Source organism: Dryobates pubescens, chromosome 19, assembly GCF_014839835.1.
Source record: "Dryobates pubescens isolate bDryPub1 chromosome 19, bDryPub1.pri, whole genome shotgun sequence".
NCBI lineage: Eukaryota > Metazoa > Chordata > Aves > Piciformes > Picidae > Dryobates > Dryobates pubescens.
The window spans coordinates 22,205,018-22,229,398 of NC_071630.1; the positions used below are offsets into that span (position 1 = coordinate 22,205,018).

Here is a 24,381-nt window from a genome sequence, read left to right on the forward strand (position 1 = left end):
AAAAATGGGGTTTGGATTGTTTGTTTCCCTGCGTTTCCATCAGTAGCCTTAGAGCGGAGGCTGCCTCTTGATGTAATGATGTGGCAGCAGCAGCTTCTGTTAATGTACAAAGTGCTGCTTATGGAAAACCTCTGTAGTGTTGAAACTCCCCAGGCAGCTCTGTACTTTACAGTGAATGGCCTCTTTGACTTCATCTTAGAAATTCTTACTAAGTGTTTTAGAAATATATATTTTTCTTGAATTATGTCTGAATTTCTCTCCACAGATGGACGGCCTCAGTGGGAGGTAGAAGGGAAAATCATTAGAGAGAAGTGTCAAGGGGTGAGAAACACTTTTTTTTTCTTATTTAAACCAGAAGGCTTTCTAAAGCAAGGTAGACATTTTTGTTCTGAAATTTAGACTTGAGTAAAGCAGATCAGGTTCTGATTCAGAAGACTGGAGACTTCTAATATTGGTTTAGTAGTATAGAGCAGCCATTAAGATGATGGTTTGAAGGAACTGGAAATACTGCTTGCTGTGAGTTCTTTTATCACTGCAAATGGGAAAAGAAAACTGAAAAGAATTTTGCTAAGATGACAATTTCAAGTGCCTTATTTATTTTTGCATCATTAAGCTAATTAAAAACCCTCTGTAGTGGTTTTCTTCAATGTTCTGGCAGATCAACAAAGCATTCTTTTAGATGATGCATCTTTAAAAGCATTTCCTTCGGAACACCTATGTTTTAATGAAGCACAAGGTCTCCAAATAATTTTGCTTATAATACTTTCTTACTATCTAATATGCAGAAACTTGATGTTTCCCAATTTCAGAGTATTAGTTTCTTTAGTTTTGCAGTAAGTGTTTAGCTTTTATGTAATTAAGTTTCATTTGCATTTGAGATTTTAAACACTTTTGTTTCAACTCTCATATAGGCAAACATCATACTTGAAGTTCCTCCATACCATAACAAAACCATTACAGCTGCAGTTCAGGTGCAGTTTTATCTCTGCAATGGCAAGAGGAAAAAAAGTCAGTCTCAACGTTTTACTTACACACCAGGTACTGAATGCAAAATCTAAAAGTAAAATTTTATTCTGGGGTTTTTTAAGTAGCCAGTGAAAATTAACGTCTTGCATTTTCGACAAGTGTATAGGACTAGCTTTGAATTGTTTGTGTAACAGCTTCCTTTACCCTTGCTTAAAGCTGAAATGTAGAGTAATAAGCTGCAGTGGTAAAAATACAGTTTCTGTGGAGTAATTCTGCATTCTTCTTTGAGAATGATGGTGATTCTCAGAAGGTGCACTGCTAAATAACCCTGGTGATGACAGAGGATAGCAAGATCATGTAAGAACAGGTTTTAGGCATTCCCCCTCCTGTCCCCCAACGTCAAAGAAATCTCCACATTTAGATGCAAGGAGAACTTAAAAAAAAAAAAATACACTGCAATGTGTCCAGAGGGACTGATGATTTGAGAGAGAACATTTTGCAGCAGTGCCAGAAGTGAAATCTCTCCATGTTGACTTCACATGTAGTTAAACCAGCAGAATCCAATCCTTTTTGTGTGGAGCAGTGGTCACTGCAAGATCTGCAATGCCCCCTCCTTTGCCTGCTACTGATTTCTTTCAGGAAAGCATGGTGTGTATTTATCACAGGATACAAAGGGGTTGGGATTGTAATGCAGCATTTTACTTTTTCTAGTTATAATGAAGCAAGAGCACAGAGATGAGGTGGATTTGTCTGCTGTACCTTCCTTGGCCCTGCCTCACACAAGCAACGTCCAGGGCCTGCATTCTATCCGACCTCAACTGCCTTCACCAGAGCAAGGGCATCCACATGACAATTTACTATCTACATCACCCAGGAGCCTTGTGTGTCCAGTTCAGCCACCATACACAGCAATGGTGACCTCAGCAGTGTCCCACATGCCACATATGCAAGGTAGAAACCTTAGTCCAAGTGAAGAGTGTCATGTTTTGCCTCCTGCTGTGGTTCAGTCTTTTCAGGTAACATCAACACCTCCTGTGAGGCCTTCCTACCAGCCTATGCAGTCTAATGATGTGTACAACGGACAGTCTTGTCTTCCTATGAACTCTGCCTCCAGCCAAGGGTTTGATGCTATTTCATTTCAGCAAGACACGGCTGTACCTCATTTGATAAACCTTAGCTGCCAAGCTCTACCACCAATGCAGTTTCATTCTTCTAATCCAAGTTCTGTGTCGACATCAAGTACAGCAGGGCACCCACTGGCACAGCCAGCTCATTCAGGACAGTCATCTTCTCACCTGCCATCAATGGGATACCACTGCCCAAGCACTGGGCAGGGCTCCATTTCCCCTGCAATGAGTCGATCCCTTGGGCAGTCTTCTCCCCAGCTGCAGCAGGTCCCATACCATTCTACCAATCCAGCATCTGCTTCATCCCCATCCCCAACAGCCTCCCACCCTTTGGTCCATTCACCACTGTCTGGGCCTTCCTCACCACAGCTTCAGCCCATGCCTTACCAGTCTAGCTCAGGACCTGCCTCATCGCCACCACCAGCCACAGCCAGTCACTCGGGCCAGCACTCCCCTCAGGCACACAGCCCAGTGCTGGCACCTCTCACCACTGCACCGGCCCTCATGCACCACACCGTGTGCGACTCATCTCCCTTCTCACCAGATGGGGCAGCTGTTAGCATCAAACCAGAACCTGAAGATAGAGAATTGAATTTCCAAACAATAGGACTGCAGGACATCACACTAGATGATGGTAAGTGGATTTTAATACTGGGATATAATGTACTTTTAACTACAGAGTAGGTTTGGGAGGGTTGCTTTGTTCAGAACACGCTTCACAGAAGTAAGTCTGTAAATCATTGAAACAAAGTCATATTTTGGTGGCCAAAGCAATGACTTATTTAAAACTATATCAGCTGCAGTTTGTAGATATAAAGTTCAGTCTCATTTCCCATAGACCTTTGTTTTTGTCATAAAATAGGGCACCTTTATATACAAGGAATTAACTTTAAGTCTTTCTGATTGTCTTGTTAGTATATTTCAGCGAAAGTCATGGTAATAGATCTAGAGTTGCATAAAACGTAGTCTGGAGCCTTGTCTCTTGGGGCTGTCCCACTTTTGAAGGGCAGGATAGTTTTTTTTGAAAACACATTCACTGTCTCAGTCGCTTCACACATGTCCTGTAGACCATGCTGTCATCATTCAGCACCTCTGCTCACAGTAGCTGTTTGCTTTCTCCTTGCCCCTCTGGCTAGCTTTGAGAAATTCACTTGTTTATAAGATGAACGGAATAAGGACATTCTGCTGCTAAATACCAGGCCATAAAATTCTCTACTTGAAATACTTCATGTTAATTTACAAAACCTGTCCAACTTAGTGAAAAGAAAGATCTCCCAGACCCTAAACTTGGGCTATATGAGGATAGATGCAAAGCAAAGTAAACTTGTCATGTTAATGAGATTTTAAGGACAGGGTGCCTGTTCTTAAAAGGTGTGCAGAGGGTGTTTGGTATTGGTGATGGAAATCTCTCTCTTTTCCACAGCCTTAACTGTTGCAGTTTACTTTTTAAAAAACTCATCTCTAGCAATTCTTTAATTGCATCTGCAGTAGTGTAAAGACTTAAGTGTAGGCCATCTGTTAAATGTCCATGTCAGTCAGGGAGCTTTGCTATTGTTCCCTCCAGGCAGCAGTAAAAAGATGTAGTAAGAAACACCTCTAAAAACATAGCATACTAGGAAGAACATAAGAGAAACTGATCATAGAGTTGGGCTTCCAGTCAAATGGCCACTCTGTCATTAAACAAAACTCTCTTTTTAGAAACACTGCTTATCCATCAACTTAACTTTATTTAGAAAGAGAGGAAGAGGCTGATGCTATCAAGAACTTGGTGAGAGAAGAGCAGGGCTTTATGAAACAGAATACAACCAAAAAATAGCATTTTCCTCAGCTGTACTAATGGAGTGAGAAATCAAACAACTCTTTCAGTAGCTATCATAACCTACTTTTTCCTCATCTTCCTTCCCTCCACACTCACAAAAGAGATGTAGAAATGAGGAAACCAGTAAAACTTTTCCCCTGTTATTTGGTTAAAGTGTTGAGTGTTTCTGAGCATCCTGGCAGTTTGTATATGCTTGTTCAGAAATTCAAATGAATGCACAGTAGAAGGAAAGCAACTTTTTCCCTCCATATCACAAGTAGTGGTAGCTTTAAGAAATTATTTCTGTTACTTAATACAGTGAAACTACCGAGTTGTTTCTGTGCTGACAAAGACATGGAATTGCTGGGAAAGCTGCAAGATCCACATTTAAAGTGTACCCACTTGCCAGTAGTTTAGAGGAGCATAATCAATGTGGACAAGGCAAATGGCCACAGCTTTATTAATTTCCTTTTTAAATAAAGCTTGCCATAGAAATCTAAAGCAGCTCTGCTAGCTGGTAAACTGTAGACACTTCCTCTATGGAGAATAGCAGCAACAATCCATTTGCAAGCACAGACATTACCTTCAGCTTGGTTTCATATTGCTGCCATTTGACAGTTGCTTGAGGGCTTGAGTTCAGTGTTTTCTTGGTGTCCAATCTGCAAAACCAAATTGGATGTCTAGTCTGAAACATGCTGTTACAGAAATCTTGAAGCAGCTGAGGTCTCTCAACGTGAGTAGATAATTCCTCTGCTTAATCAGCTTTAAATAATAATAAAACCAGCATGCTTAGACAGAAATATTTTTTGTGTCTACAATATTACTCTGCTTTAAGAAATTATTTCAATTTCTCTATTGTGTATAATTCAATTTTAGCTCCTGTACAAAAGGAGCTAGACATAAATATCAAATCAGTTATTCTGATGTTGTAACAATAAAGGAGAAATATCCTAACACAATTGCATATACAAATGAATGTGGATAAAGGATGTTCTCCCAGAGACTATTTAGTTGGTAACTCTTAGAAACACATTTTCCAATTAAGAAGGCAATTGAAGATCTCCAAATAAAACACTGGAGTAAAGACAACTGAAAATTTTCCAAATCATGTCTGGATTACTAAGTCAGTAGTCTTAAAAGAAGTAAACCTCAAAAAATCCTGACAGCGTAACTAATCTTCCTTCTTCTCAGTAACTATTTCAAGATTAGCATGGTAGATATCATCTTTGCCACAAAAATAAAGTTTTAAGCAATTTTAACAAGATTTGAGTGTAATACAGAAGTGCCTACCTCATGACAGAAGTAGTCCTAGAATTACTAAGGTGTTTCACTTCAGACAATATCAATTAAGGTTTTTTTCAAGCAAGCAACCAACCATCCCAAAACAACCCCCCCCCCCCCCCCAAACACAACAACTAAAATAAACAAACCAAAAAACCCCATCCCACCTAGCAAAGTGGCTGTCCAGACAGCTGTTACATATATTCCTTTAAGCAAGACTAAATCCCCCCCAGTACAGTACTTAACTCAGAACTACACAGCCAAGAGCATCTGTACTAGTCTCACTCTGGCACCTCCTGAGGCTGCAACACACATGGATTCACCAGTACACTCACCAGTGGCCAGAATGGAGCACGGGCTAAAATAACGGTGTGTTCCTTTGCTCTGTACCAGTCAGAGCAAGCTGGGCTCTGCTCAGAGTCAGAGGGTTACATAATGTAAAGCCAGACCCCCTGTCTGTCTACATAAAGTAGACTTCCCAACCTCCAATGAAGCTTGTGTGGCTCTTCATTTTCTCATTTATTCAATAGGCTGATTGATGTCCTTTTCTAATCTCTACCTAGATTTTGCTCTTTCGTTTGTCTTCCCCTGTTCTCATCCTTGCTTCCTACAGAAAATACTTCCTAATCCACTTTTAGAAACAAAGGACCAAAAATGCAGAAGGACACCTAGGTATGAAATGCCAATGATACTACAGAAAACATTTCAAACATAAGACAATTTCCAAGTGATGTGTACTGTGTGCACGGCTTAGGTGTTCTGAAAAACACTACTTCTGCTGCTTAGAGCTTTGCACTGTCAGTCTACATAAACTGGTAAACTTTTGGACTAGAACTACAGAAAAGCAGCTCTTGGTCTCTGTCCCCTCTGCTTTTCCTCCTATTCCCTAGGTCTTTTCAACTTTGTTTTTCCCCCTAGCATCCTTCAGCAAGTCAGCTTAACTCTTCAAGCTAATGTTTTCCTGTTTAGACAGTGGAAAGTTTAAGGCTGTAAGTAGATGTAAACCAAAGAGTTGAATGACAAGAAACTGGCAGGGGGTCATTTGCATGCTTTCCCCTATCTTGGCAGTCTATTTTATACTCTTCAAATAAAGCTCCCCTTTCTACCCCACTTGGAAACCAAGCTAGCCAAAGGTAGACTCAATCTATTTATATGCTGAGGCCTTGGTGATTGCCACACACTGTTTTTAAGAAGTGCCCCATGCGTGGTGGTCAAGTGTTAGATTTAAAACTATTCTAATACTGTTGATGGAGAATTTAATCTCTTGAGATTTGCAGTTTAGGAGCAAGTTTGCCTTGGATTTCATGGCTTTCTCCAGCAATGAGGCTTCTAACAAACATGTGTTTAACCATTTTTAAGGTATTATGATAGGCTGTTCAGCAAATTGGGATGACCTTCTACTAATCCTCTTACACTTTATTACTCATTGCATCTCCATTACATAAAGCTGGAGATCAGAAAATCCAGTATGTGGATTTACTATAAATCATAACTGAAATCTTCTAACCACTTTGTGTACATAAAGCAGTAAGTCTGCTTTGTCAGACACGTTCCATGGAGAATTCCAAGCCATTTCCATTCATTCATCTTAACAGTTCTGTGATAACTCTGTAGTTGATACGTTGTCTTGCTGGGAAGCTCAGAGATTATTCTGATCTTAGCTAGCAAGCGTGTATGTCCTTACAGGTAGCTCTTTACTGTAGCTTCAGCTTAAATTCTGGAGAATCACAGTAGAAACTAGTAAGAAAGTACTGAAGAATGACTGCATTTTGTGTTTCTTGATATATTTACCATTTGGGTCATTCTGAGTTGAGGCAGAGTCCTGCCAAACAGCATCCATAAACATCCATAAGCGTACAAACACCAAAAATACTGAATGCTATGGTTCATCTTAGTGTGCAGGAGAGCAGTAAAAAAAACTCTTCTTGCTGGTGCAACTCAAACTTGAGTTGCACCTGAGATGTAGATCCCAAACTCAGGTTTTTTACTGTCTTCCAAGCACAGAACAAAATAGTGCATCTTGCAGCATGTCCAGTGTGAATTTGTGTGACAAGAATGCCTTGTACATGGAACTCTCAGAATATTCCCATTTTGAAAATTCTTAGTATAAATGGTCTCATAAGGTTGCATTCCAACTCTTATCTAATACTCTGTGGATTAAGGTTATATTGTCAAGCAGTATGGAGATAATAAAGCAGTTTACAATTCCAGATTTTTCTCATAAGCTTATGGGCTCCTGCAATGAGATTTTTGAAGTTGAGTAAGGAGATAAGGCAGAACCTTAGATACATTGAAAGAGAACGGGCGTCTACTTGTAGAAATGGGTATTCTGAAGAAGAGAGAAAGCCAGAGTGAGCAATTGCTGGAAAGGAAAAGCCTGGAACAGTGAAAAAGGTGAAGAGAATGTTATTCAGCTGGGGTGGTCAACAGGAAAAGGATGATCTTCCAGAGGATTCAATCACTGTGTTCATAGAATCTGTGTCAGCCAACAAGGCAAGCATCTATTGAGAAAAGACAAGTTAGACTGCTGGGGTGTAAAGAACTAAAGATAGATCCCCAGGTACCTATGACCAGCTAATGTGTGAAACTCCCTGCGCTCTTCTGAGAGCCACAGAACACCTTGTAACTACTTCAAAGTAAGCTCAGCTAGTTGCACAAAAAGATTCCCATGTAAGAACTAAACAGGTTAGGAACTGACTCTGAATGCAAGTGGCACATCTACAGTGCAGGCACTGGCAACAGTAGTGGAGCTGGAAGGAGTTAGGCATGCCCTTGTGACACTGGCAAAAATACACAGGTGCTTTACGCTGCTTTCCACCGTGCAACACCTGTCCTACAGCTTGAAATGGTACCTTGCAAGGCAGCCCACCATGTCCTTGATAGTTTGCCATTGCAGATACGGCCTGCCATATGACTGGTTTTGATCACAAACCAACAGAATCAGCTGGCTGCTCCACACCAGAGAAGACTGAGGCTTAATTATAGCCTGGCAGCTTTTTTTTTCAGGGAAAGTTGACACTGTGCTACTTGCTGGTCATGTGGAGTCAAAACCAGGCTAAATATACTGAACTAACCAATGGGATATAGCTGCAGGGATTCTTCACAATGAATGCAGCTGGTAAGTCTACCTGGAGTTGACAGAAAGCCTGCACCTGAGGAACTGCAGTATTTCCATAACATTCTTTGAGGTTTACTGATTCTCATCACCTCTGTAAATACAGTAGTTCACTCATCTGTCCTGTGAAACATGGAAATTAAGAGGTGGATGGTGCAGTCCTACCCAATCCAGACAGCTCCTATCATCTCCTGTACAACTACAGCAAACTTCTCCCCGCAGAAGCTGTTCCAAAACTTCCCTGTGTGCCAAGTACTCCAGGGCCACCATAAACACTCTTGCATTCTAGAATATTTTGGGGACCTCCTGTTCTAAACCCAGTACATCCTCTAGTTTAAGAGCTGTTGCCCCCACATCCTATTTCAGTCCAATAGAGTAGTACAGGATACACAGAATGAACTTTTAGTTGGATAGAGCACCATGAAAAAATAAAAAAATATCGCCTGACTCCTTGTGGGAAGAGATCCTAAAAACCAAGTGGCACAACTCCAGTAGCTTTTTGCTCCACCTGTATCCATAGGAGAACTCCCATTTGAAGTTGACTTGCTGCTTTGACCTACATCTGGTGCAGATAATTAAGGGCTTAAAGTTTTTCTTAAGCTTTATTTAAAGCAGCCAGGACAAAGAGGTGGTTCCTGAAAGTGTAAAATTTTGATCCATTAAACAGATCTGTAGGATGTAAGTGCTGGTTTTTTACTCCAGTTTAATAGTTTCAAACTTAGCTTCGTATTCTTTGGGTACTAAAATGGGTGTTGAATTGCTTAAGGAAGGAAAAACCTCTCTCACATGTTTATGAAATTGAGGTAGAAAGGCATTTTTAATATACGTTTCGCTGGTGCCCAAGTTCTATTTAACTCCAGTGTGCACTGAACAAAGCCTTCATGCTAAACTACACTTTTTCAAGGCTGTTGCTTTATCTGCCATGTTTCACAAGTAACAAGTACTGTGTGCCCAAAGCAACTGCGTGCTTCATTCCAGAAGGTGCTGGCTGGAGCCACATTGTATGTTCTATGCATGACATACCTTATCAGGGATTTATAAAAGCAAACCCTCAGTCCTGGCAGCAGCTTTGTTAGGGCATGCAAGAACTTCAGAATCCCTCTGTATGACATACGTTAGAGTAATAGCTCAGAATTGTATTTCCCTGCTGAAGTGACAGAGAATCCTTACTGTATAAACTATGCAGACTTTATGGCGCAGAGACTTGCTTAAAAGAGTTAATTAATGCCAGTGCTCTCTGGAGGCCTTTTTGTCAGTGTGTTTGTTGTCTGCTCCTTTGAAAGCCTGAGCTTTAAAAAGGATTGCCAGTAAAAGCTAATGTGTTTCATCCCTAGGTTGTTTTCTGCCCTGGATTCATTATATCTTTATTTAAATGTCACTTTTTTCTGGTTCTATTACAGTTTGGGGGATAAAATACATATCCTTTCCTTAATCTCCTATTATTTCACAAGAACTTGTTGTTCATCTACTCCTTTCCTTCAAAATGGCAGTGAACATTTTCAGTAAAAGCCAAATGATGTTTTCCCTTCCTGCTGAAATCCATGCAACATTGTGCTTTATACAACCAAGTGTAAGAAGTCATCCAAAGTAGTCATTTGAACTGCTTGAATTTCAGGAGGAAGTAAGAAGAGACTGTTTCATTCTCCCAGGAGTCATCTCCAAGCAGGGCTTAGAAACCATGCTGGCAAAGGAAATGTGTGGCTCTAGCCAGAAGGCAGAAATTAGCCAGTTTCCAGAGAAATTTTGTTAATTGTATTAAAGTCCAGTTTACTAAACTCTGTCTTGGTGGGGGGAGGAATTCACCAAACCCAACCTAGTATAGCCTTGTAAGCTTTGCATAGTTACCATTCACAACTGGACAAACAGGCCCTTGCTGGTTCAAGTATGAATTACAATATTCCACATTCATTTTTCCTGCAGAAAAAATGGCTCAGTGGAATACTGCTCTGCACCTTCTTGTGATGTGTCACGTTGTCTTTGTCTGATGGCGTGACCCCTACCAAGAGAATACTTTGTGTTCCAATGCTTCACACTGTGTGTGGCCTGACTGCAGTTCATTACCTTGGGCAAATTACAGATAACCTGACAAGGGGAAGCCAACAGCTGTTTACAGCAAGAGTTTCCCGTGTTTAAAAGAGAAATAAAAATAAAGGTTTATTTATTAGTACTCTTTTGCCTACCTCGTTCAGTAGAGGTGCTCTCAAGGAGCACAAGACTTAATTTGACCACAGTAAGTGGATTGAGAAGGGCAGGAGGAATGTTCTAAACAAATGCAAATACTAAAGTGAGATTTATGTTGTATAGCATCCATGATGATACAACAGGGCAGACATCCAAAAAGTACCTTTATGACTCTGGCTACTAGCTGCAAAGTAACTAAATATACAGGATAAGAGAAATTGTTTTTAATAGTTGCTCTGATAATCTATAAATAGTTACTTATGTCAACATATGTAGTAGCTGTGAATGAAACTGGGTATTTGAAGTTAGTGCTATTAAAAGACAACTAAAAGTCACTTCCTGGTTGAGTGAACTGTAACTTCTTGGTTTAGTCCAGTCAGTAGTTATGTCTGTCTTCTTCTCTGACACAGACAGTTTTATCTCTGACCTGGAATACCAGCCATCAGGTTCAACAGAGAAATGGACTCAACATTCAGCACTCATGTCCAACTCCTATGTGGAAAATCTAGAGGGTGAGTCTGCTTACTGAAATGCTTCAATGTTTGAAATTGGAGCATGAAGCAAAGGGGAAACTGTTTGAATAGTCTTAACAACTGCAAGTGAAAGGTGCTATGTAAAAGCTCAGTGTTGCTGTAACTAGACACCTGCTTGTTCTGGAATAGCTGTAAGCTCAGAAGTGGGGAACCAGATGTGCACTCACTCAGTAAAGACCTCCATGTAAAGCATATAGAGCTGCCACTGAACTTTGAGTGCTGTAGGATCTAGTGACAACAACAGAAGACTGCATTAAAATCTTAAAGCAAAGAGGGGCAAAGCTGTAGAGTGACCAGTTCAGGTAACACTGAGAAATTCCAAATGTTTCTCCTTTTCTAAAGAGATGGAACAGTGCAAGTTTAACCAGCTGTATACAGTGATGTGCACTGCCAGTCTAAGTACTAGCAATATGGAATCATAAACCCATTTGTAGTTCAATGTGCACTAATTGGGAAAGATGATCTGGATTTTAAGATGCTTTCAGCTTCTGTATGTCAGATATAAGCAAGCTAACTATGCATTATGACTATGTCAAATAGCCAGGATATGAGAAACTGACACACGGTATATTGGTCCTGTTTGTGTTTATAGTCATTCTTTTGTTTTTCTCTGTATTTGCAAACGTGCCTAAAATGTCAGAACACTATACTGTGTCTCCCACTGTTTTCCCCAGTATGTATTTATATATGTGTGTCTACATATATAACACATTTTGCTTTCCCTGTAGTTTCTTTAAAGGGAAATAGCTACAAGTGATTGTTGACAGTAAAGAAATCAAGTTCTGTGTATAGCCCCTATAGTATAGCATAAACTGATCTTCATTTTGCCCATGAAACAAAGAAATCACAATATTGGTCAAAAAATTTGACTCCATTCTGCTTTCCTTACCTTAGTAATAACATTTGGATAAGCAAGTAGGTACTACTTAGAATGGCAAAACTAGGCAAAGGACTTCACACTGAACTGGTGTTTCTGGATCTTGAAACAGTAAATCAATTGGTAAAATCCCAGCTATAGCTTAGACTACTTCTGCGTTCTAAACTGCGTAACTCAATCTGGTAGATACTGAATAATTGTTGAAAGAGTTCTTGAAAGCTGAAAACTCAGTTGTAATACTGAAATAACTCCCAAATACCACTATTATCAACTAACCACCACAGTTGAAATTACAGAACTTACACCAGCAGCCTTTTTAAAAGGCACACAAACAGAAACCCAGGTCCAGACAGAAATGTTTACACACAACTGCTAGCATCAGAGCAACACAACTGAGAAATATTACCTTTGGTTTTTTTTTAATTTAAAATGGGCATTTTGGGTATTTGGTATAAGAAAGATTGCTCTTACATTAGTACCTGGCTATGTTTACACAGGAAAACATGCTAATGTAGCACTGCATGCTTACAGACTGAACTGCCAGGCTTACATTAGAGCACAGCTTCTAAATTGTACTACTAAACAGGAGAGCCACAGTGTGCAAAGGCAGGAAGTACACTAATGGAATACTGCAGCCATCCTTTACAGGAGTGTAAGGGTAGTGACTTCTTTATGGAGCACCAAGTCGTGGAAAGAACCCACAAGGGGAAACATCTCTCTATTTGGTCTAAAGGAACTGCTTCCAAAAAAATTTCAAAGGGAAACCTATGGAAAAATAACAACATTTAAGAAAAAATAGGTAGCCAAAAGAGTAAAATAGTTGCACGCAGTCTGCAAACAATGAAGGTTCAGATGAAGTGTACAGCCACCCTGTAGTCAGACAGAATACAAGCTGCTTCCAAATACAGAAAACAAAAGAACATGAAAATGATTAGGTGAAATGTGAAACCCAGCCAACAGACAGCAAATTAGGAGTTCAATTAAAATAAGTGAACTTTGAAAGGGTTTTTGTGTTGATGTTTACAGTTGAGGAACTAGAGAGTTATGCCACAGTCCTTTGGAAAAGGGAGATGTTGCAAGACTGGTCGCAAGTTGAAGTGTCAGTTAAATGGTTTCAGAACAGACAGAGAAGCAGACAGTGACAATTCACCTCAACTAGATATTGTGCCAGAGAACAGCTCAGAAAGAGTAAGCAACAGATGAACTATTAACTGTAATGTATAACCTGTTGCTCAAGACTGATTTGGAGCCAGGGGACTGGAAGGTGGTGTGAGGCTGTAACTGCTCAGATATTCAGAGCAGTGATAAAAACTGTCTGGAAACCTCTACAGGAAGGCCTTATGATTAAAGAAAATCAGTTAAAGAAGCAGAAATTACAGTACAGGAAGGAAAAGAATCATGCATTAATTCCATATATACAGTGACAAGCTCTGCCCTGTTTCATGTAGAGTCCTCTTGAATTGAAAATGAACAGTTGTATGAAGACTTGCTCAGTACTGTTTAAAAGTAGTCTTAAACAGGTGAATAAGTGCTAGGAATATTTAGTAAATGAGCAGAGAAGGAACAAATGGTACTGTATAGATTGTTATGTGCCCACATCTTAACTGGAGGAGAGCGTTTTGGTTCAAGAGAACTAACATGACCAAAGACTCGGAATGAAGTCATGCTGAATCAGGTAGGACTCTCCAGCCAGAAAAATGAATGAGTAGAACATGCTACCTATAATAAAATGGTGGCAGAGATGTACAGATTGATAAATTATTGGTGGCCTCACCCTGAGAGACTACGTTAAGGTGATCTTGGAGACCTGATTAAACCAGTGGTGAAAAAAAGCAGTGATCTTACAAATGTATCATACAGAATCACAGAATGTTAGGGGCTGGAAGGGACCTCCAGAGATGAAGTCCAAACTGCCTGCTGAAGCAGGATCACCCAGGGCAGCCTGCATCTGAACCTCCCCTTGGGAGAAGAGACCATGACTAAAAAGCCCTAGCTCTCTGTCTTTTTACATAGGAGAGGTGTTCAAGGCCCTTCATCTCCCTCAGAGCTCTCCATTGGACACTATCCAGGAGATCCCCATCTCTCAAACTGGGGAGCCCCAAACTGGATACAGTACTCCAGGTGTGGTCTCACCAGGGCAGAGTAGAGTATCAAAGCACCAGTTCCTTTTCTATCAACTTGTTACTCTAAATCAGTCATTTAAAGAAAATTATCCAAACCACTCAGCAACTTATTAAAAGCAGCAGTTTTCATGATGATGTCATGCTTCATAACAAGAGCTTTGTTCTGTTCAGTTGGCTACCATGGTTACCTTTCTGTACGTAAGAATGTCTCCTGAGGAGTTGGCCAGCAGTACTCAGAGGACACATCTCCACTGGGACAGCTCATAAAACTAATTAGTGCCCTTGGTTCTGTGTCACTCACTGTACAAATGGCTGAGCTGCTCACCCTCATTTGAGTTTAACTTAAAACTTCGGATTGTAAACTGCAACAGTTTTAGATCTTCATGAACGTCTTATCTGCTCATGTGGCAGACAGCTGGAACAGTAACTTTAGTATGCTACTTGATTTTATATATTGACTTGAGCCTCCAGATTGCTTGCAGTGCTTTTTAAATACAGCACAGATGGGGATGAAGAAAAACAAAAAACCTAAACACCATAAAACCAACCAACCACCACCACCAATGAAACACCACCACAAAAACCATTGCTATACAAAACTACAGTACCACCCAAACTGATGGGTCCAATCTAGTCTAGCTGTAGCAGAAAGTTCTCTCCCCACCATGTTGAAAACAGACTGCGCAGAAGGGAATTTAACTATCGGTATACAGTTATCAGCCAGTTTACACTGTATAAATATTAGGGATTGAAAAGGTGAACTATTGCAAATGAAGTAACAGGTGAAATTTTTAAGTCAGGGATAGGTGCCAAAGAAATCAAATAGACACAGGAAAGTTGTTTAAATAATTTCCACTTGAGAGCCCAATTTGCAGACTAAAAAATCCACAATAAACACACCTGTATTGCGTTGTGATCCATGCTGTATCTGACAACCAAGGTGTCCAAAGGCAGTTAGTGCTTCTGTAGTGGAGGAACTGGCCCCATTTCTATGAGGTGCCCTGTGTGCCACCCCCTCTTTTCATCTGATCCAGTTATGATGTTGACATTAGCTACCTGGAATGTTGGTACATAAACCATTTGGTAACACTTTTTATCATCCAAAACAATTGTAGGTGATCAGTGGGTACTAAATATCATGTAGGCCTCTAATTATTATGTAAGCTATTTCTGGTTCACCTCTTGACAATAAACGTCCAGGGTATGGAATTAGTAATCAGAACATGGCACCAGATATACCAAACAGGCACAGATTTAATCTGGGGGGTAGAAGGGGCAAAGAAGGTGGTAATAGGTTGGAACAGTTGTAGTCCTACTCACATAACTGTTCTTAAGTTTCCCAAGTTAAGTCTCAAGAAACGTTCTCTTTTCAAAGAGGTAACAGAAGCATAAACTGTTACAACACAAATGAACCTGGCACACAAACCAGACAGCCATTAAACATACTTGAGATCTGAATTACTGAATCCTGAACAAGATCTGCAGCCTTCTCTAGAAACTTGTGCTGAAGGAAGAAAAGATATGTTATATAATGCCATGCATCTTAACTTCCCACTATCTAGTTAACTGGGTGGCTTTCAAGGTTAAGCTTAAGGGCATGCAAAATCTTTCAAGCTGTATTTCTAGGAGAGCTTAGTCACATTACCCCATAGTTGAAAACAAAGGTGGAATAAAAGGTTCACTGGAAGTAGAGAAAAGAATCTTTGTTTGTTTGTAAAGCATTTCAGTGTAGCCTGAGCTCATCCTCTCAGGACTGTTCACACTGACTTCCTCTCTCCATCTGTCACTTAAGAACATGGATTTTGCTAGACAACATAGAAAACCTGTGTTTATGCTCATGAATTAAGTTTCTGTTCTGATTACAGACCACTGAATGTTCTGTGAGTGGTCCTGTGTGGAAGGTGGTGATATGCATTCAAACAGTAACCTTTGGATTTCTGTTGTAGTCTTTCAACTAATATGTTTTTCTCCACCACAAACAACTACAAAAAAGGAAAACCCATATGATTTCACCTTCAGCCCTGTACATTTCTATACAGGATTTTAAACACTTTTAAAAATTACTTTATGATTTACCCTTTAGACTTTATCTTATACAACTCCACTGTCAAAAAGATGCAATAATGCTGATAAATGTCAATTTAGATATATGTAGGCATCTCACTATTTGATGCCTTAAAACCAAGCTGTATGTAGCTGCAGTGAGCTGTTCCAAGGGACTTCTGCACAGCCTAACTTCGGGAAATACTCAACATGGTTCTTTTACCTTTTTTTTTCCCAGGTTTTAAGAGACCAGCCTTCTGTAGAAAAGTTGTTTTCCCGGTTTAAATGTGCTCATTTGTTCCTTCTAGCTTGCATCCTAGAAGGGTACTATCCCCATTCGTCCCTTACATGGCTCGTAAGCGTGCTGGGCAGTCAGCAGGCCCATGCCTCACTGAGCCTGTTACCCAGTCATTCCAAGTACCACCCTACCCCGTGGTCTCAAACCTGGCAGCCTGACTGTTGCACCACAGGATAGAACACTGATCTCAGCTGCAGGTTTCTGCAGCCCCTGCTTTCTTTGAAGTGTTTTTATCACTATCTCTACGTAATCTAAACCAATGTATGTTTTCTGGAGTCTGCAGGCTTCCCCCCTCCCTCGGTTGCTTAAAGATTTCCAGACAGCTGAAATGGGCACTCTTGGCAAATACCAGATAGGAAGATGAGTTAGTCACAAAGCTGTGGTATGCAAAGAAGTGACACCACTTTTGCCAGACACAGTAGGAACAAGGATTATGGACTATTATATAGGCCTGCTTGGCGCTCTAACAAAACACTGCTATAGATACTGGGGGGTAGGGTGGAGGCTGACAATAATAATTTTTTAAAAGGGTACACTTGAAGAGTGGTTGGATTTTAAGAATTAGCAATCCTAACAAAGTCACTGTGGCAAGTAAAATGACTCCAGTAAAGTTTGCATTTCCTTTAAACACGGTAGATGTGTATTAGACACATGTGAACAGTACTGCCAAAAGAGTTCTTCAACAGCAAAATGAAAGGTGTGACAGAGCTGTTGCACTTAGCTATGAAACAACTCCCTGTAAACTAATCAGTCATTACTGGGGAAATATAAACAAGCACACCACATACTTACCTATAACTTCAATATTTTATGTAATAAATGATGCATAACTTCAGCAAATAACCCTGCCATGACCAGCTGTTGTGTTCACAGTGCAGCGTGACATGTAATGCCACATGGGTACATGCTGTCAGTTAAGCACCTTTGCCTGTGGGACCTGCAAAACATTGCAGCAGTGCAGAGCAGTTTGTTCTGATGTTGCCAGTACAGACATAGATGTGTCAGAACTTGAAGTAATAACAATTCTGAAATACAGAAGGTATTTAGCTGTGTTACTTTTTATTATACCTCTCAGCAAAGTGTCAGTAGTACTGAAGATCAGCAATACTTGATTTGCATGAAGCAACTGCTGGGTAGCATACAATAGATAACAGAGGTCCTGGGGTTATAGCAAGCTAGTAAGTGCCCTGACAGAACAAAGTTCTTCACTAGCTAAATTGTGGTTGGTTTTGGTTTTAAAAAAAGGTCTTGCTTTTGAACAGCTGTTTACTTTTGCATTGTGTTGGGAGAGTAAACATACTTGAAAAAGTATCCTACCTGCAGTCATGCCACTTTCAGTGTCATAGTGCCAGTTAAGTTCATTGCAGTAAAGAGGTTTTTGAAGCCCAGTAAATTGCAAGTCTTGTGATGCCGGAGGGAGTTGGTTGTGACATAGCTCATCTGAACAGTTTGACCCTCTGGGCTTTATTAATATGTATTCTTAACAGGCTGTCCTTGCATTCATGCAAGACAGACGCATTGCCAGTGATGGACTGTTAGATAAGACAGGTGTCCTCCATGGTTACATGTGAGTGTATGACAGAAGAGCAATTTAAAGATTTCCAAAGTAAACAAAGAGACAAAACTTGTTTGAATTTTGTATACATTCACAGTAGTACTGCGTTGTCTTTCAAACTCACTTATGCTCTGCTGCAGGCACTCCATAAACAGACAGCAAATTATGCTACCTGTAGACTGATTTTGTTATGCTTCTATTAGACAGAAATGGTTCATAGGAAGCTAAATCCTGCTATGGAAAATTAAGAAAGCATTAAGAAAAGTGGTGAAGTACATCAGTATTGTTCTGTGAAGTTACCCAATGGAGAACAAGAGTGAAAGCCTAGGTTCCAAATCTGTTAAGATTTTCAGTAGAGGCAGCTTACCAGCAAAACAAAAGAGTCTAGGAATGGTCCTCACTCAACAAAAGTACCCCATTAAATGCCTGTTTATAGAAGGTCTAAATAAATTCATGCCAGAGGCTTTTCTTTTGTTACTGTAATTCAGCATATTCAAAGTCTTGATGAAAAAGATGCTGTATACCTCCTGCCAGGCAGTCATGGACAACAACATGCCTGCCTGCCACCTCTATTAAATAATTTATAGTTTAGTTAGAATATTTCTCTAGCATTTACCATTGCTATTCAATGTGGTATTTTTCATCTCCACAGTTAACTATTTTTTGCTGAATGTGACAGACACAAACTGATGTGATCTTCATTCTTCACTCTAGAAAAGTTAAAGGAAGCTCTTGCTAGTGAATTTTTAGCAATGCAAGTATCCAGAGAACTGGCCAATTAAATAGATACATACTATTAAAAAGAATATTCTATTACCCCAAATCCAAGTTCTTCTTCAAGTAGATTTAAAGAGTTGTTTGAATTGTTGTGCCAATAACACTCTTATGAGAAAGAGTTCTGTGGAGGAATCTGACCTATGCTGTGCTTTTCAGTTACCTGATTGTCAGGAATATGTATGTGCCTTATTTTCTTCAAGTGTGTTTGGGATTCTCCAGCATGGATTATGGTAAGTACAAAATGCAACATTAAGAGAAATTAGGATTATATTTTAGTTGCCTTGCTCAAGTGTTACTGAAATTAGGCTCCTCATTCATCCTCTGAAACGTCACTGTTTCAAGTCTTAGCATAGAAATAGTTCTTTTTAAAAGGGATACACTACTGAGTTCTGCCTTTTGGAAAGCAGAGTCACTTTTAGATTTTTTTTGTAATTTTGTGTGTTTGTGGTTTTTTTTTCCTCTTTCTTGCAGTGAATGAGATCATAGGAAGAGATATGTCACAGATCTCAGTGTCACATGGAATGGCAGTGGCCAGCCAGTCTGCACATACATGTCCTGGATCTCTGGAAACAAGAATATCTGATGGTGGAATCCAGTAAGGGATAAGCTTACAACTGAACATCCATGTACATGTAACAGTTTCTCTGAGTATTTCTTCATCCTCTTCCTCTTTAGACTTCCTGTGCTTCCAACTCTGTGGCCTTTATGAACTGGAACAGTGGATCCTTGCAAAGCCCTTTTAGTGGGTTACATTTTTGATGTAGAGACAGAGCATTTTAATTCTAGTTCCTCAGATGCTGTAAAGAGACTTCTTGAAATGGACACAGAATCTACACCAGATATTTTAACTGTTTTGAAGTTACAAACAAGCTTTGCTTTTTTGCATTTAAATAGAATCCTTTTATATTGTAAGTGCTTCAGATGTGTGGAGATGTTAGTTTGCTCTTATAATATTCACAGTACTGAATGTGGGAAAAGATTTAATACACAACTTCAGTGTCCTGTTTTCCCTTAGAGATAGTTTGTAACACCTTTTGGTCATTTTGGAAAGCCTTTAAAGCTTCTGTTGTTTAATCCTTTTTTAATATGATCTTCCAGTGGCAAATCATGCTTGTCATCTGAAGCCAATGCCATGGAAGCTGTTGTGTATACAAATACTGTAGTGTTTTCTTAGATTCATAGGAAGCAAAGCCAAATGTAGAGCTGCACTCGTTTATAAACTGAAAAATGTTACTTGATAGGCTGCAAAAAGACCATTCCATCATGAAAGTGTTGGGATAGAAATGACATTCCAAAAATTTAACTTTTATAACTTTGTGGATAATCTTCCTGTACTTTCTTAGCACAGGCTCCTTCTTGAAATAGCTTTTTCTTAGGAAGTTACATTTGTAATCCAATTTGAGCCATAGGCTTTTAGATTAAAGAACAGCAACATCAAAGCCATGTTAGATACAGGAGAAATTGCGGTATTTGCTAAGGATCTAAATGTTCCTGTTATCCCTGCAGAATACACTTCTGAAATCATCAGTTCAGTGGCAATCAAGTTTTCCATGCAATAACTCATTTGATCACTTCTCTTTTATATGCTGTATGCCTGACCATGCCACTTGGAGGTCCTGAGGAGAAGACAATTACAGTTCCTGAAACTTAAGCTTTTCATAAACATCAGTTGGCTAAAAAGGAATTGGCTGTGAATTAGTGGTGAGGGTGGAATATGGTGCTCATGTTTAACTGTAAAGGTGCAAAGCAGAAGCTACCAAAGAAACACACAAGATGTACTCAAAGGATGCATTTCTCTTACCCACATAATCTGATACATTTGAAACAGCCTCTATACAGGGCTATAATGTCAGGCCTCTATAATTAGAAACCTAGGAGAGGATCTGAAACTGCTTGCTTGGGCCAGAAACATGTTCCTCCCTGAGAAGACACGGTCATTTATAAAGCCACCTGGTGTGGAGCACACAGAGTACAACAGTAACGGCAGAGGAGGATCAGAAGTTCACTCCAAACACTGAAGATGTTACTTTTAGTTTCCTCATTTGGGTGAGCTGTGATGCTCCAATGAAAATTAAGAGCAAATACGCTCAAATTGTGAAATACACAGTGTCTTTTCACTGGAATTAATTCAGTCAATTTTAGGCATTTCAGTGGTCTAAGGCTTCACGTGGAAGGTAGACTGTGAAACCAAGATAGGAGCACAGGCCTCTTTCTGTAGGCAATTACTACAGACTCTGAAAAGTCCAGCAAAGTGGTCTTAAAGAGGCTCACCATGGCTTATTGCATTAATACCTGTAGGACTGAACACAGATTGTGCTGATGTGTTTTTGCAGACAGTTATGGGGGAAATTTTCCATTGAGCCTTTCGTAGGTAAATGGAAGTCAGCATCCAAGCCATACCATTACAGTAGCCACAATCACATGTTAGCAACAGCTGAATCATGGACTTTGAAAGATGCTCTAAATGAAACAGTTGCAGTGAGAACTCTGTATCATGTACTTCTCCTTTTGTGAGTGGAACCTGAGAGTATCATCATCTTGATATTTCACAACTACTGCAAACAAGTGAATGCAAGGCCACCACGTGCATGCTGGGAATCTGAAGCATCATTTTTTGTGAATGTATTGGTCAGTGGTGCAGATCTTTAAATGCACGTGGTAAAAAGCGTGATACTGTAGTTGCCCCATAGCAATGGTGCTTTACTTTGTCCTCTACTCACTGACATTAAAGATCCAAGAAAAGGATTCACGTGCTCAGAAATAGTAAATCTTTTAACACTTCTTTAAAAACTACAAACAAAACCCCCAAACCAGACAGCACTCTGTAAAACATGCAATTGTCTTGAGTGAGTGGTGTTGGCCAGGCATGTTCCAGTTTTCATTCATGTATTGGGTCTTTTGCATTAACCATTGTTCATAGAAGGATTCGAACTGAAAAGCTTTTCATACTCTATGGGATTTCTGCTCCTTTATCCTACCGGTACAGACTTCTCCTGGCAAGTTCTCCAAGTAGCTGGAATTTACACTGTACCTAAAGTATAGGAGCCCAAACAATCCAGAATTGCTATGCACTAAATTTTCTGATGCCTTTAAATACCTTGATGCCTGTAGAGATAGAGATGCTTTCCTATTTAAAAATAAAATTTAAAAATATAGCTTTGGATACTAAAGCAGTTTTGTATTTGCCTTGTAAAAGCTTTAATACAAGGGTCTTAATTTTATTGTAGCTTGTGTGATAATGTAGGTAAAGACTGTTAATCTTGTGTAACATTAGTGATATAAAAAGCACACAATCTCTATTGGACTATGCAAATTGAATTCTACAACAGATATGTGATATTTTGTTGGCATCCACTTCCTTGCCCTTAAGTCCTTTCTTCTCCCTGAAGTAGTTTTCCAAAACTGTGTAATAATGTATATTATCCTGAAGGAAAGCCTTAACGATGATGTAACTTACTATAAGGAGAGACAAAGATCAAGGGTAAAAGCAAGAAATTAAGTGGCAGTGTATTAATGCAAGGGGGAGGTGGGGTGGGGTGATTTCTGAAAGTACTAGAACATGGCAATCAGAATTTCTGTAGAAAACCTGTTCTGTTATCAGGGGAACTGCCATCCTTTTGAAACCAAAGAATGAAAAGAACCCGACAGATTTGTTCTGATAGAAAAACAGAGCTTTGAAACTCTATTTTTGATACTCATAATGGATGTCATTCCTTGAGCTTTGGAAACTGTTCAAATTGAAGTTTTATATTTAAAAATGTGGGACAATAAAGAATAAGTTCTAGATGTTTACAGAGCCTTGTATTGTAATTTCATGTACATTTTGTATTTTAAACAGTTTTGTAAGTTATGATTGCAGTGCTACTTGCAGAAATAAAGGGAAAAACTTGCATTTAGGCTCAGAAATCTTAGTGTTCAAATAAAGGAGAGGAACGGAAATGCATTACTATGTGCTCATACTGCAGAGTTGGGAGATGGCGCCACTCACAATGTAATGCTGAAGCTGTATCTGACTTCGCAGCCTGGATCTTCCCTTTTCTTTTCCTGTTTCTTCCTTGAAAGGCATACAGCTGAGACTTTGAGAGCCTCCCAAAGATGCAGACATTTGCCATAAACTGAGAAATTCATGATACTTCACTTTTACTCATTATTTCCAACCAACAGGGAGGTTTAGGATGACAGAGTTTGAAATTACTTCTTCCCCTTTATATACTCGAGTTACTTTATTCTCACTACAACACCCACAAAATAAACATCAGCAAGCAAGAATAATACATGAAATCTCACATGCAGACAGGTCAGAGGAAGAGAGTTTTGTCCTACCTGCACTGAACAAAACAGGTGGTAAGAAGATTCACAACTTCTACACTTCCTCTGCATCAAGCTGCAGTGAAGCCAGTGCTGCTTCTATTTCTAACTAAGGAGTGGACTAGCTTATGTATTTTCCTAACCATAAACACCGATAGAAAATAGCCTGGCCCAGAAGCCACTAACAAAATGACAGACAACCAAGACAGACTGCCGCCAGCAGAAGCTGAAGTCCCTATTTCTGCTACCACTGCTAATACAGCAGTCACACAGATACTTCACCTCAGGGCTGAGCAGAATGCACAAGGATCTAGTTGAGACTGGCTTTGTGACAGACAAAATGCTAGGAAGCCTATGAAGGGAAAAATGTAGGAAATCTACTACCCTTGAATATAATAGATTTGAATTGACTTAACCAGCTTGGAAAAGACCTTCGAGATGATTGAGTCCAACCTATCACCCAACACCATCTAATCGACTAAACCATGGCACCAAATGCCCCATGCAGCCTCTTCCTAAACACCTCCAGGGATGGGGACTCCACAACCTCCCTAGGCAGCCCATTCCAATGGCAAATCATTCTTTCTGTGAAGAACTTCGTCCTAACATCCAGCCTAAACTTCCCCTAGCACAGCTTGAGACTCTGTCCTCTTGTTCTGTTGGTGGTTGCCTGGGAGAAGAGACCAACCCCCACCTGGCTACAACCTCCCTTCAGATAGTTGTAGACAGCAAGGTGGTCTCCCCTGAGCCTCCTCTTCTGCAGGCTAAGCAACCCCAGCTCCCTCAGCCTCTCCTCCCAGGGCTGTGCTCCAGACCCCTCCCCAGCTTTCTTGCCCTTCTCTGGACACCTTCCAGCATCTCAACATCTTTCCTAAACTGAGGGGCCCCAAACTGGACACAGGACTCAAGGTGGGACCTAAGCAGGGCTGAGTACAGGGGCGTAATGACTTCCCTGCTCCTGCTGGCCACAGTCTTCCTGACACAGGCCAGGATACCATTAGCCTTCTTGGCCACCTGGGCACACTGCTGGCTCATGTTCAGCTGCTGTCAACCAGTACCCCCAGGTCCCTCTCTGCCTGGCCGCTCACCAGCCACTGATCCTAGCCTGTAGCACTGCAAGGGGTTGTTGTGGCCAGTGTAGAACCCAGCACATAGAGGTGTTAAATCTCATGCCCTTGGGCTCTGCCCAGTTCCCTCTGCAGAGCTCCCCTACCTGCTAACAGATCAACTCCTGCCCCCAGCTTGGTGTCATCTGCACATTTACTGATGATGGACTCAATCCCCTCGTCCAGATCATCAGTAAAGATATTGAACAGGATGGGGCCCAGCACTGATCCCTGGGGGCCACCACTAGTGCCTGCTGCCAGCTGGATGTGGCACCATTCACCACCACTCTCTG

The 24,381-nt window shown here is 40.3% G+C and overlaps 1 protein-coding gene across 2 annotated transcripts in view; it reads left to right on the plus strand.

Moving 5' to 3' along the window:
- The window catches only part of NFATC3 (nuclear factor of activated T cells 3), a 67,267-nt gene extending 46,564 nt beyond the window's left edge, over positions 1 to 20,703 (plus strand). The window contains exons 7-11 of one of the 2 annotated variants that reach the window (XM_054169897.1): positions 266 to 321; positions 912 to 1,038; positions 1,678 to 2,727; positions 10,879 to 10,980; positions 19,146 to 20,703. In XM_054169897.1, the coding sequence (XP_054025872.1) occupies positions 266 to 321; positions 912 to 1,038; positions 1,678 to 2,727; positions 10,879 to 10,980; positions 19,146 to 19,273 (1,463 nt within the window). In that variant the 3' untranslated portion in view covers positions 19,274 to 20,703. The remainder of the gene's footprint in view (positions 1 to 265; positions 322 to 911; positions 1,039 to 1,677; positions 2,728 to 10,878; positions 10,981 to 19,145) is intronic. The other variant, XM_054169898.1, reaches the window with a different exon arrangement.
- Positions 20,704 to 24,381: the final 3,678 nt, after the last annotated feature.